Genomic DNA, 12516 nt, shown 5'->3' on the forward strand with positions numbered 1-12516 from the left:
CAAATGCCATTTACTGGCCATATTGTCTTTCCTAGAGGGAATAAAATAGTCCCAAAAAATTGGAAGCTGCTCTTAGAATGAAAAAATGCAGTGGGGAAAACAATATAAAGAACTTTTCTTTGATTAATTTGCTTCCAATTTACTGGTCTTGTAACAATAGCGATACAGCTTCAAAATAGTATCTAGTTTCCAACTGCTGGTCGCCCTACCCAAGATGGCCGCCAGCGACTAATTTTGCAACAATAGCGATACGGCATCAAAATGTTGCAATATGTACTCCTAAAGCTCTAGTTTCCAAATGCTGGTCGCCCTACCCAAGATGGCTGCCAGCTACAAATCTTGCAACAACAGCGCCGGTTGCCCTACCCAAGATGGCCACCAGCGACTAATTTTGTAACAACAGCGCCGTCCGGTTGCCCTATCCAAGATGGCCGCCAGCTACTAATCTTGCAACACCAGTGCCGGTTGCCCTATCCAAGATGGCTGCCAGCTACTAATCTTGCAACAATAGCGATACGGCATCAACATAATGCAATATGTACTTCTAAAGACCTAGTTTCCAAATGCTGGTTGACCTTCCCAAGATGGCCGCCAGCCAAGAACACTTGACCCTCTTCCCAAGACGCCCAATCGTGTGGCGTTTAAATCCGCCGTAAATTTAAGATGAACGATTGTTCATTTTTTGCTGCCACACTCCCACTTACAATTAATTGGACATCTTATGCTTAAATATATTTTTAAAAAGTTTTCTAGCCAAGATAGATGTTGAACAATTACGTTTACTTGAGGTTGAGAACCTTTTTGACAGAGAGAGCCATAAAAAATCATATTTTCAAAATGTATTCCTTGAGAGCCATACTCAGAATTTAAAAGAAAAAAATTACATGAAAATGTATGCATTTTTTTAGTCTTTTCACCACTTTTAATGTACAAAAAGGTCTCAATTCTTAGTGGGGACCCATATGCACCCATCCAAGTGCCACATGTGGCTCCCGAGCCATAGGTTTCCTACCCCGGATGTATAGTACTATACGTACTGTCATTGGTTAGTCTTGTAATTGGATCGAGCTAATGTTTTGGCGACAAATCAAGTATACTACGTCATCACTTTGAATGCTTTTAACGCCATTATTATTATTATTATTATTATTATTTTCCGGGAGGTCCACGTGCCAGCGTTTCGCAACACGGAAAATAATTATTTATTTAAATAAATAAATAAATAAATAAAAAGAAAGAAAGAAACGTGCCGATGTACGCACATGCGCACGTCACCAACGTTTGAGGAGAGCTTTGAAAACAAGAGACACACACAAGGGGATAAAAGAGATAAAAGGCTTTAATGTGAGAGGAGTGCTTTTCCCTGCTGTGATGAACGACATTTTTGGACGACATGACGCACGCACTTTTTTTGTGCTCTTCCTCATTTTTTTTGGGACACTCCGGGACTCGAAACCGGTCAGAAAATAGCCACGCAGGACTACGTTTATTTAGTGGTGCTTTTACCTTTTAGGTTTTTTTGATAGCAGGGTGTATATCGTTGGATTTATTACAACGGTGATTCATTTGGGATTATATTTCGTTTTAAATTTAGTATTTTTTCGGTGAAATTGCTCTTTCCACTCAGACTTTCAACCTCAAAGAAATGATCTTTAGCTGAGTACATACCGTCGTAATTATATTTAAGTGGTCCCCTGGGAAACTAAAATGGATAAGAATAAAAAAATGTAATAATGATTAGATAGCTCAATCTTATTAAAATCCTTGGCGATTATTTTTGGATATCACCATTAAAAACGCTCGTTGCCTCCCAGGTGTCCACTATAAAGTGCGGTTAAAACTATAAAAATAAAATCCTTACTACTTCTTGGATTCAAAATTTGCGGCTTTGGTCTATCGTGGTACTTAATATTAAGTTTATTAATCAAAAATGTCAACAACAAAAAACTACGCTGAAAGTCGAAAGCGGAAGACAGAGGACCGCCCACTAAACCAATCAAAGCCACGAAGAAGAAGAATGGCTACCACCATGGCGGCCGCCAGGTGCACGCCGTCGCCGTTATCCGAAAATAAAGAGCGTTTTTCGGCGAACAGCTTCGGTGAAGATGGATTTTTTTTTTCCAGAAATGCGAGCTCCAGTCGGCTTTACGACAGACGTCGTCGCCATTATCCAAAAATAAAAAGCTCGCGACGGACTCTACAGGTCTTTCATCGCCATTTTTTTACATTAACATGACGCACATGACGCAGAGAAGAGCTCTTGTGAGTCGGTGAGTACAATATTTACTCATTTATTATATGTACATTCTATAAGTATCTGTATTTTCATATAGTTGTCTATCGTTTATTATCTTGATATTGTATGGACGCGAAAACGTGTGCATGGTAGAAATAGTAGGGGTGATTGGACTTGACGGTTTTTCGATTATCGCGGCCATGTTTGGTCTACGTACAATACTGTAACATGGCAACCCCTCCCCCTACTTGGTGCCCTTATTTGGCTTTATTTCTAACTCTCTCACTTTGAACACGTCCTGATAATTGAATTGAATGCTTTTATTGTCATTGTACAAGTATCATGAGATTTAAAGCTTCACCACAAAGTGCACAAATAACAACAAACAACCAGACAAGTAAATAATCAATAAATAAGTAGTCAACAACCTACATAAGTAGGGAAGTGCACAAATAACAACAAACAAACAGATAACAGAAATTACCAATAAATAATAAAATGTAAAAAAGCAATACATTAGTAATAAATACATAAGTAGTCAACATAGTAGATAAGTAGTACTCAACATATCATACCTGTCAACTTATGTTTTTCCCGTATTTTATACGTTTTTTGATCATTTTAAAATGTATGCCGTATAACAACTTTTGTATGGGATTTTCTTTTAAGTACGTCTTTTGTAAAAGCGATCTCGTTTTACCCATTTGGGCTCTAATCCGGATCGTCTCGGTCACTGGTAGCAGAAGAAAACATCGTCGACTGCTAATATTGTCATGCGTTAACCATGATATGCGCATGCACAGTCCCCTTTGACTCATCCGCCTTTTCACTATATAAATATAGCGCGTCAGCAAGCAATGTACCCAGAAAGTCAAGCTGTCAGCGTCATACAGCGACATCTACACAATCTTAAATGTAGTGCACCGATTAATTGGGCACCCCGTCCACATTGTAGCAAAATGTCCACTTTTAAGTGCGCTCTAGGCGAGTAAACAAGTGCCGCGTTACATTTGTATGGTTTTATATCGCTTAATTAGGGGAATTGCAATCATTAATAAGGGGAGTATTTGGCCGAGGTTGACAGTTATGACATAATAGATAAGTAGTGGTCAACATAGATGCGTAGTCAACATGAATGAGTGGTCACATCAGTATGTAAGTACAAAAATGACTAAATTGGTTAGCAGCCTATGGAGTTTTGGTGTTTCGCCTCCACGACCTAAATCCACAGTCGAGGGAAGAATCTGCAGAGAGGGAAGTGCGGTCGCGTGTTAGAGCGCATGTGTTACCAGCAACCACACTCACACACACACACTCACACACACACACACACACACACTCCCCCTCTATCGCTTCCTTGGAAATGCTGACTGAGAGCTCAGCGAGTTCATCTCGGGACAAGGAAAGCGCTCTCCCTTCCTTCCAGTGTGAATCATTTTGGAAAAATGAGCCTCTGGATTGAATTGCTCCAGCAATTTGGCACCTTTCGCCATTTCTGCTTTATTGTCCTCTTTGGCCGAATTCGCAATTCTCGTCGTCTGGCGGTCCAACGACGCCTGGGGGTCGAGTACGACGGGAGGTGGCGACACGCGGCGCGTCCACAGGCCGCCCGAAAAAGCAAATCAAAGCCATCTCGGCGGCAACTGGCCGCTTCCTGTTTAGCCGCGGATTCCGCGGAAAGAAGCAAGCCGTGTATAAGTGGAACCGCCCTCGCTTTGCGCACACTGCTTCGTTTCAAGCCGGCCGTCCACCGATCGCTAAATCACCAGCGGCGTTTTACAGTTTCGTCGTTAAATTAACCCATAAACGGCGGACTTGTAATTTTTCACGACGCAGTCAACAGACTGTAAATGTGCGAACCGGCGAAAAGTTGAGAAAACGTAAAACGCTGATGTGTTTGTGTTTGAATAGCGGTTAGCTTTGGCGATACCGATCGGTGCTTCAAATATTTAGACCAGCGGCAGATCCGCGGGGATCTTCGTGTAAAACAAACGCGCCAAAATCACCCGTGTACTTCTCAGTATTTGAAATGTGGTACGGTACAAACATTTGGTAATATTTGACCCAAGAGGGTGATTGCATGGTCATTCGCAAGATTTGAAATGGCAAAATAAATAAATACGGGCCTAATATTTTGGAGCTTCCATTTCATGACCCACGATGTAACACCAATCTAAAATCTGTGGACTTTTCTTGCTCTATTTGAACTATTCCAGACTAAAGCCAAGGCGGAATACATTAACACCTTTGCCTCGGATATAGCACAACAAGGTTACATCAATTTTTTAAGTGTGTATAGTTAGCAAAGTTCATTTAAGTTAAAGTTTATGTCATGTTACAGTGTCACAAAAGTGTAGCGAACCAAAAGCCAAGTCTTTCTCCTCCGCTATTAATGTCACATTTCGTTGCAGATCATAACCACTAGATGGCTCTTTGTTACTTTGAGTGTAGGTGGTGAATTGGAGCAATGAAAAACATGGATTTGCTGTAATATCCTATTTTAGGTGGGTTTTTTTTTAGGTTGGGAACGAATTAGTTTGTATTTACAGTAATCCCTCGAATATCACGGCTTCAACTTTCGCGGTTTCACTACATCGTGATTTTTTTCTGTGGGATTTTTTTTTAAATTAAATTATTTTTGTAAATTCATAAAAATGTGAAAATCCATGCTGAAACTCGCAAGCGGAAGCCACTCCCCTGTCCTCTGCTTGCTAATAGAACTCAGCCCTGAAGTAAAAAATATATATATTTATTTATTTAAGTAGGGGTGACCCTACTTTGCGGTTTTTCGTTTATCGCGGCCATGTCTGGTCTACATTAACCGCGATAATCGAGGGATTACTGTATTTAATTTAAATGGGAAAACTACATTGACATACGAACTCTGTCCTGGAACGCATAAAGCTTGATTCTCAAGGTATTACTGTAAATTAAATCCATCACCATTCCCAGAGATCATTCCTGTTCCAACATTGAGTCCCTACATTCTTAATTCTGAACAAAAAAAAAAAGATCCTGCGTTTTTATTGTTATTCCTTGAGTGGCGAAAATGAATCTTTGCTTCTATCATATTTTTTATATACTGACGCTCTTTGCTTTCCCTAGTTTCATCTTTCTCATTCATTCATTCATTTTCTGAACCGCTTTATCCCTACTATGGTCGCGGGGGGTGCTGGAGCTCATCCCACCTGACTTCGGGCCAGCCAATCGCAGGGCACGAGGAGACGGACAGCCAATCGATCATAGCTACGGGCAATTTCGAGTGTCCAATCAGTCTACCATGCATGTCTTTGGAATGTGGGAGGAAACTGGAGTACCCAGAGAAAACCCACGCAGGACCGGGTTGAACATGCAAACTCCACACAGTTGGACCGGGCTGAATTTGAACCCAGAAACCCAGATTTGCGAGGCCGACGTGCTAACCACTCAAGCCGCCTGGCCACTTTCATGTTTCTCTTATTTTGAAAACACACTCATTCATCAGAGCCCCTTAAATACAAAAAAATAAATTGTATTTAAATAATAATTTGGCAGATGCTGCCCTTAACGCTTTGACTCTCACAGTTTCACATTTCGCCTCTTTGTGCCCTAACTTGTTCGTCACCCCCGCGTACATCTACAAGCAGAACAAAAAAGTCCGCCGCTCTGAAAAGGGCGGACGTGGACAAATGGAGGGAGGGAGTTTTAATTTTGTAGCCTGCCCACTTTTAATTCATACAGCCCCCCCCCCCCCCCCCCCCCTTTTTTTTCCCCGAGGCACTAATACAGAAAGAGGCGTGGCCAGCGTTGAGGTTTGGACGCCGTCGAGTAGTTGGACCGTACCGGGCGGCAGCTGGCCACTCGTTTCGCACGTTGGCCAAACCCTTGGACCGCCATTTACGAAGACCGATTGCCCGTCGGTCGTGTCGTTTGTTCTTTTCGTAAGACGAGACCATCACGACTTTGGGGGAACAAAGCGTTTGTGGAATTTTTGGGGCGTAGTTGTCACCGAGAAATAATGAGGGACATTGTGTGTGTGTGTAAACAAGTGCAAGTTAGCAGATTTTATGTTTTTGCCAGATTGAAAGGAAGTCATAAACCTTGGAAAGTGTCGTTTAAGACAAAGTAATTAGCGTGGCGTAATCACTGGAAATTTGAAAACAGCGTATAGTGCATTTTTGGGGGTAGAAATCTTTCCCCAGTTTTTTATTTTACAATGGTATTCAAATCTTAACATTTTCGAGGACCATTTTACAGGATAGATACTTTTAGCGCCCATGGCAATTGAAATGCATGATAAAACGAACTGTAAAATATGTTTTTATATTAAGTAAAGACTTTTAAAATCGGACCCGATTGCATATTCTTTTGCTTTTAATCTGCGGTGAGCCCTGAAAAATATTCATGCATACTATTGATGTAATTCCCTGATGTAATATTTTAATCACATACCATATTTCTCGCATATTAGCCGCCTTTGCGTATAAGCCGACCCCTTAAAATGGCCTTAAAATAGTTGAATTTTCAGTTTCTCGTGTATAAGCCGACCCCGATTCACAATTTTCACCTCCATGTTCATTGTTTTAATAGGGAGTACAAATGTTTACTTTGAAGGGAATCGATTGCTGGATTGCACATTATTTTGGGTCAATATCATAAGGAAGTTAAATTCAAAAATGAGGTCATGTGAGCAGTACAACCAGGAAGTGGGTTCGTGGGGGTCTAGTTTGTCATCCCTAGGTAAGATGGCGGCGCCCTGAGCGAGCAATGGCAGGCAGTTTTTTTTTCATGTTTTATGCAAAATACGGTTTATTTTTTTGTTGAATTTCATTCATAGACATCAAAATCAATTTTGTTTAGCGTTGTATCTGTTTATCTTTTCCCTATTTTGAAATAAATGACCGTATCGGCCGCATTGTCTTGCGTTATGGCGTTCCGTCTGTCAGTTTCGTGCATGTCACGTCTAATTTGTGCGCATATAAGCCGTACCCACGATTCAGTCATCATTGTTTTTAGCGATAAATACGGCGTATATGCGAAGAAATGCAATATTTAATACTTCTCATCCAAATAACACTATTCCATCAATATTCTGAATGACTAGAAATGATTTTTTTGGGTGCACGAGTTTCCCATAGTAACAGCAACTCAATCCTTTTTTAATTTTTTTGCCTGACTAGAAATCCCCCTAATTTAGCATTATTTTAACGTAGTATTTCTTCACCTCCAGGTGTTTTTTTAGCGTGTCTAACTTGAACCTGTTGAGTCCAGTTGGTCTCGAGAAAAGAGACGTGGACGAAGGAGAAAGGCGAGCTTTAATTGGCCATTTGTATGTCAGCAGAGCACTCGGAGGTGTGATGTGTGTGTTAAGTGGGAGCTGGTTGGAGTCGCTCTGCCCAGCTTTGTCCGGCGCCTTTGGCTTTTGTTCCTGTCGTAATGAATGGCGGAGGCCTTGGCTCTGGCTGCAGTGTCTCGTAGCAACTGGAGGGCGAAAGGGAGGAAAGGCCCAGCCAGATGATCTCCTCCCTGACTGACGAAAGGCCAGGCAGTCAACCACACTTTTGGACACTTTGACTTGGTTCCACCGTAACTCTGTACTTTAGGAGAAAACGTTGCGCGCTAAGGCTTCCTCTGAAACGTTTACCGTATTTTCTCGCTAATATTGCTGTATTTGTAACTCAAAAAAAATGAAGATTGAATCAAGGGTATGGCTTATATGCGCATAAATTAGATTTGACATGTACGAAAGTGCAAGATGACAAAGACGAAACGCCATAACGCAAGACAATTAGGCCGTTATGGACATTTATTTCAGAATAGACAAAAGATAAACAGATAAAACGCTAAACGAAATTTATTTTGACGTCTATGAATGAAATTCAAGAAAAAAAAGTAAACGGTATCTTGCATAGAACATGAAGAATCTCATTTGGTGCCGCCATTTTACAAACCAGACCGCTATGGACACACTTCCTGGTTGTACTGCTCACATGACTTCCATTTTTAATTTAACTTCCTTATGATATTAACCCAGATAATGTGCAATACAGCTGACGATCCTTTCGATTCATACAGAATATTAGAAATAATGTGCGATGATTTTTCTTCTTGAAATTTTCCCTTCAAGGTAACACATTTGTACTCCCTATTAAAACCATAAATATGGAGGTGGGAGCGGCTTATATGCGAGAAATTGTAAAATTAAACTATTTTTAAGGCCATTTTAAGGGTGCGGCTTATACGCAGAGTCGACTAATATGCGAGAAAATACAGGATGTGATTAAAATAATAAATCAGGGAATCAATTGTATGAATAACTATTTTTCAGGGCTCACCACAGATTAAAATTGTGAATGAGGGGGCGGCTTATACGTGAGAAATTGTAAAATTAAACTATTTTTAAGGCCATTTTAAGGGTGCGGTTTATACGCAGAGTCGGCTAATATGCGAGAGAATACGGTATGTGATTAAAATAATAAATCGGGAAATCAATCGTATGCATTACTATTTTTCAGGGCTCACCACAGATTAAATTTGTGAATGTGGGGGCGGCTTATACGCGAGAAATTGTAAAATTCAACGATTTTAAGGCCATTTTAAGGCTGCGTCTTATACGTGGATTTACAATCTGGAATATACAGTATTTTATCAAAATTCTAACACCATGAAATCAAATGACTATTGCTTATTAAACTCGAAAGTATTAAAAAAATGAACAACTCCGTTTCTCGGGTGCCAAACGTACAGCGGCGCCAGTGATGACTCGGAACCCAGGTGGCGCACGTTCAACAGCGTTCACCTGCCAATTGGTCTTCACGCCACTTAATATTTTTCCGTAATGAAGCCTCGGGATTGGTTTGCCTCGACTGCCCCGTGACCCAGACACTACCTGTCTGCTGCCATGGTTACCGGGACAGAGCAGGTTTAGTGGCCCGACTCCAGGGATTACTTTCCCTACCTCTTAACAATCGGATCCGTGCCCTGGCGACCGTAAAAACCAAAACGGGCACCCGAAAAAAGTTGAGCGCATTGTACCCAGGTGGCCTTTTAAAAAGTGCTTTAAGTGCTGCGTAAGGACTCCGACCTGCGCTGCATAATTGCTTTGGTTTCAGCATCTGTCCCTTTGTTGAGCTGCTTTACTCCCTGCGATTAGCGCTCGTTAATAAACGCAGATGATTTTTCTTCTTAAACGCACGAGCGGAGCAAATCACTCGGTGTTGTCGTCTACTGTAACTGAACACATGATATTTATTTTTTCAATCTGTATTTAGCATATATTTTTTTGTCTGTCCATCCACCAGATTCGTATGGTGGGATGACTAATTGTGGTATGCGATCGATTAGCCCAGTTTGTGAGTCAGAGGGAGCTTCAAATTTCAAATTGAGTTGAGTTTTGATAAAAAGACACCCATATTCTGATTCTGATCTGTGAGGGAGAATCAAAATGTTGATTTTATTTATTTTCGCCTCTGGTGAGTGTAGAATTGAATTGGATGCCTTTGTTTGTCATTGTACAAGTAGAATGAGATTTAAACCAGGAAGTACACACATGAAAAATCTATCAATAAGTAGTCGACATAGATAGGTAGTCTACACAGACGGGTAGTCTACCACAGACGGGTAGTCGACACAGACGGGTAGTCCGACACTGACGGGTAGTCGACACAGACGGGTAGTCTACACAGACGGGTAGTCGACACTGACGGGTAGTCGACACAGACGGGTAGTCGACACAGACGGGTAGTCGACACAGACGGGTAGTCGACACAGACGGGTAGTCGACACAGACGGGTAGTCGACACAGACGGGTAGTCGACACAGACGGGTAGTCGACACAGACGGGTAGTCCGAGACAGACGGGTAGTCCGAGACAGACGGGTAGTCCGAGACAGACGGGTAGTCCGAGACAGACGGGTGGTCGACACAGACGGGTAGTCTACACTGACGGGTAGTCGACACAGACGGGTAGTCGACACAGACGGGTAGTCGACACAGACGGGTAGTCGACACAGACGGGTAGTCGACACAGACGGGTAGTCGACACAGACGGGTAGTCCGACACAGACGGGTAGTCCGAGACAGACGGGTAGTCCGAGACAGACGGGTAGTCCGAGACAGACGGGTAGTCCGAGACAGACGGGTAGTCTACACAGACAGGCTATCTAATAAGGAGGTGAAAATTTTAAGATCAAATTTAATTTAATCAAGTTCTCAGAGAGTGAGGCTCATCAATCCAGTACGGTTTATTAACGGGTCAAAAAGCAAGCCAATGTTTGCACATTCTCGCTCCGTCTCGCCAAATGTGATGTCATTTTAATTTTAATCATCGCATCTGTGTGGGTGTATTCGTGGCTTGTGTGTCGCGAGTTTTATTCGATTAATTCCTAAGGCAATACGTTAAACCGTACCTGAATGGCCACTCTGGTTGTAGCTTTTTTTCGCCAACCAATCCAGCACAAGAGTCTGACCAATGAGGTTTCTGCTGAAACAAAAAGACCCGCCCACATACTCGTGCGCCCTGCGATTGGCTGGCAACCAATTCAAGGTGACCCCTTGTTGTCTAGGATAGGCTCCAGAACCCCCACGAGCCTCATGTCGATAAACGACTCGGCTAAAGAAAGTGTAAATAGACGCAAAATAAAACAAAAATACAATTTCAATACAGCTGTCATTTTTCCGCATGTGTAAAACAGTAAAATACAGTAATCCCTCGATTATCGCGACTACACTTATTGCGAATGCGCAATTTTTTCTGCAATTTTTTTTTAAACTTCTGCGCCGATTTCTAGTAGCAAGTGTGGCTTCCGCTTAAGAGTTTCAGCGTGGATTTTCAAATTTTTATGAACTTAAAAAAATGTTAAAATCCACGCTGAAACTCGTAAGCGGACGCCACTCTTGCCACTAGGACTCACCACTGAAGTTTATTTATTTATTTATTTTTTAATAGGGGTGACCTTACTTCACGATTTTCCGATTATCGCGGCCATCTCTGGTCTACATTAACCGCGCTATTCGAGGGATTACTGTCCAAGATCTTTAGCATTCCTTGCTATCTATCCACCTGCAAAGCGCGGTTACCAACCAGCTCGCCAGCACTGGAGCTCCGCCTCCTCCCGAGGAGCCTGGCAGTGGGGTGAGGAGGTCCGCCCCTCCCCCCAGTAGACACAGTGATGGCACTCAACGCCCCCTCGCCCTCCCTCACTCACTCACTCACTCGCCCTCCCTCCCTCCCTCCCTGGCGGACCGCGGGTAGACCCAGGCATGGGATCTCCATCTGTGCACAAAGGAGCCTCCTCTATCTGCATACGCTGCACATAAAAGGGCCTTTTGTCATGAGCCCTGCACACATGACCGCCAGCCTTTCACCCCACTGCAAAAAAAAAAAAAAAATCACTCTCGCTCGCTCCCCACCCCCACCGAACCCCCAACACCAGCCCCCCCTTCAGGAGCGACTCATACAACACCAACATGTCGAGTAATAGACGATTTCAGACCACCCTAATATGTGACTTTTATTTATTTTTCAAAATTTAGGTTTTAAAATTCCATCTTTTCCGATTTTTTTTAAAAATATTAAATATGTGTGCCACTCCAGTTCACCCCCAATTATCCGGCCTGGCGTCCCAGGGTGCCCCCACTCGCCTCACTGAAATATGAATGTGCTCTCTTCTATTCGTCCCAATACTGATACTACATAGTGGCTGACATTTAAGGGGCATTAGTGCTTGGTTGTGTGCCAGTTTATCAAATACGCCCCCCCGGCCCCTCCTCGGCCCCCTCCCATCCCCGTGCCATACCCTCAACAGTCCATCCCGCCTCCCTTACCAACCCCCCCCATTACAGAGCCATTTAATAGCACCGTGGAGATCTGCTCTTGTTTTCTTGCTCACTCCAAATCTGGGTAATTGCCAAGAAAGTGTGCCAATAAAATAACCATGCATCCATTTTTATAAATTAAAATAATGCATCATTTTGCTATTCTCGTTTAGAGAGACAAAAGGGCGTTTTTAATAATAGTTGGAAGATATCAGATATTTCACGAGAGTATTTTAGAGCAGATATTTGTCAGTGCGTGATCATTTTTCTTACATATTGACCTAAAATAATGAGGAGAAATTCTATAATTTGATAAATGAGTGTGAAATTACCTAACGGATGAATTTTGAAAAATTGTGTGATATTTTTAGGTGGGAATCGCGATAAATTAACACCATAATTTAGTTATTTTTATAGTTTTCTTGGTTTTTCTCAGACTAAAATCTAAATCTTAAATAAAAAGTGAACCAATCAGAAAATATTAC

At 42.1% G+C, this 12516-nt stretch overlaps 1 protein-coding gene across 1 annotated transcript in view; it reads left to right on the forward strand.

The window, feature by feature from the left end:
• LOC144071817 (uncharacterized) overlaps positions 1-12516 on the forward strand; it is a 52387-nt gene that overhangs the window by 12276 nt on the left and 27595 nt on the right. Inside the window, exon 3 of the mRNA XM_077597239.1 lies at positions 2125-2270. Within this exon, the coding sequence (XP_077453365.1) occupies positions 2233-2270 (38 nt within the window). The 5' untranslated portion in view covers positions 2125-2232. The remainder of the gene's footprint in view (positions 1-2124; positions 2271-12516) is intronic.

The sequence above is a fragment of the Stigmatopora argus genome, chromosome 3, assembly GCF_051989625.1.
Source record: "Stigmatopora argus isolate UIUO_Sarg chromosome 3, RoL_Sarg_1.0, whole genome shotgun sequence".
NCBI lineage: Eukaryota > Metazoa > Chordata > Actinopteri > Syngnathiformes > Syngnathidae > Stigmatopora > Stigmatopora argus.